Source organism: Buceros rhinoceros, unplaced genomic scaffold (assembly GCF_000710305.1).
Source record: "Buceros rhinoceros silvestris isolate BGI_N320 unplaced genomic scaffold, ASM71030v1 scaffold22338, whole genome shotgun sequence".
NCBI classification, from domain to species: Eukaryota; Metazoa; Chordata; class Aves; order Bucerotiformes; family Bucerotidae; genus Buceros; species Buceros rhinoceros.
In genome coordinates this window covers 1-899 of record NW_010427764.1, presented here as the reverse complement: position 1 = coordinate 899, position 899 = coordinate 1, and the positions used below count along the sequence as shown (strand labels likewise).

Sequence of the window (899 nt, the reverse complement as noted above, 5' to 3'; positions counted from 1 at the left end):
GGGGTCCTGCCAATTCTGCAGGCGCGCAGAGGACTCCAGCAGCACACTAACCACCTCGCTGTGACCAGAAGGAAGATGCAGAAAACAACAGTCATTTTCCATACAAACAGCTCTGCAAACAGTACCAGAGTGGGAGTGATCCTACCTGATTCATACCAGCATTGGCAAAGAGCAGCGTGGGGTCGTCCAGGGGGATTGTAGAAGACGAGTGCACGTAGGTATGCTTGTTTTCCTTGAAGAAGTCAATAAACCGTTGCCGAATCTGACTCGCTGTTAGCGTGGCTTCCATCTTGAAGCAGCAAGTCACAGCTGCCCAGAGCAAGCAAAAGGGAAAGCAGCAAGGCCTTGGTGCAGTCTGAAGAAACAACCACAAACAAGGCTCTTGCATGCTGTCAGCTCAAGCAATAACATCAGCATCGTGGCCTCCATCTCCCCACATCCGTAAAGACCCAGTGACCCAGTTCAGCCATCAGTCTGCCCCAATAGTGCTGGCCCACCCCCAAACCTCCTCTCTCCCAACCTCCCTGATGTCTAGAAGCCGACCTTAAGCTACGTGCTCTTTGGAAACACGGGATTTTAAAATCCCAAGTGGTAAGAGTTGTGTTTGCCTTGCTGGGGACATGGGGAGGGGCAGGATAGCCACGTTCTAAAAACATTCAAGTGATTAAATCCCAGGAGGACAGAGTGGCCGAGCTGGAAATGACCTCTGAGGATCACCTCGTCCTGCTCACGGCAGGGTCAACCCCAGGGATGCCTGGAGACCTTCTTGAGAGGACCCGCATCACCAGCGTGCCACCAGCGGCAGGTGACGGTCTGGAGGTGAACTCCCCCCGCCTCCCGCATACCCTAACGGGGACACAGAGCTGTCCCCTGCCCACGGGGCGCAGCGGGGTCCTGAG

The 899-nt window shown here is 54.9% G+C and overlaps 1 protein-coding gene across 1 annotated transcript in view; it reads right to left on the bottom strand.

The window, feature by feature from the left end:
- Nucleotides 1-352, bottom strand: part of AARS (alanyl-tRNA synthetase) — a gene marked incomplete at its 3' end in the record, with an annotated part of 15,305 nt that extends 14,953 nt beyond the window's left edge. The window contains 1 exon segment of the mRNA XM_010142048.1: nucleotides 146-352. Within this exon segment, the coding sequence (XP_010140350.1) occupies nucleotides 146-289 (144 nt within the window).
- Nucleotides 353-899: the final 547 nt, after the last annotated feature.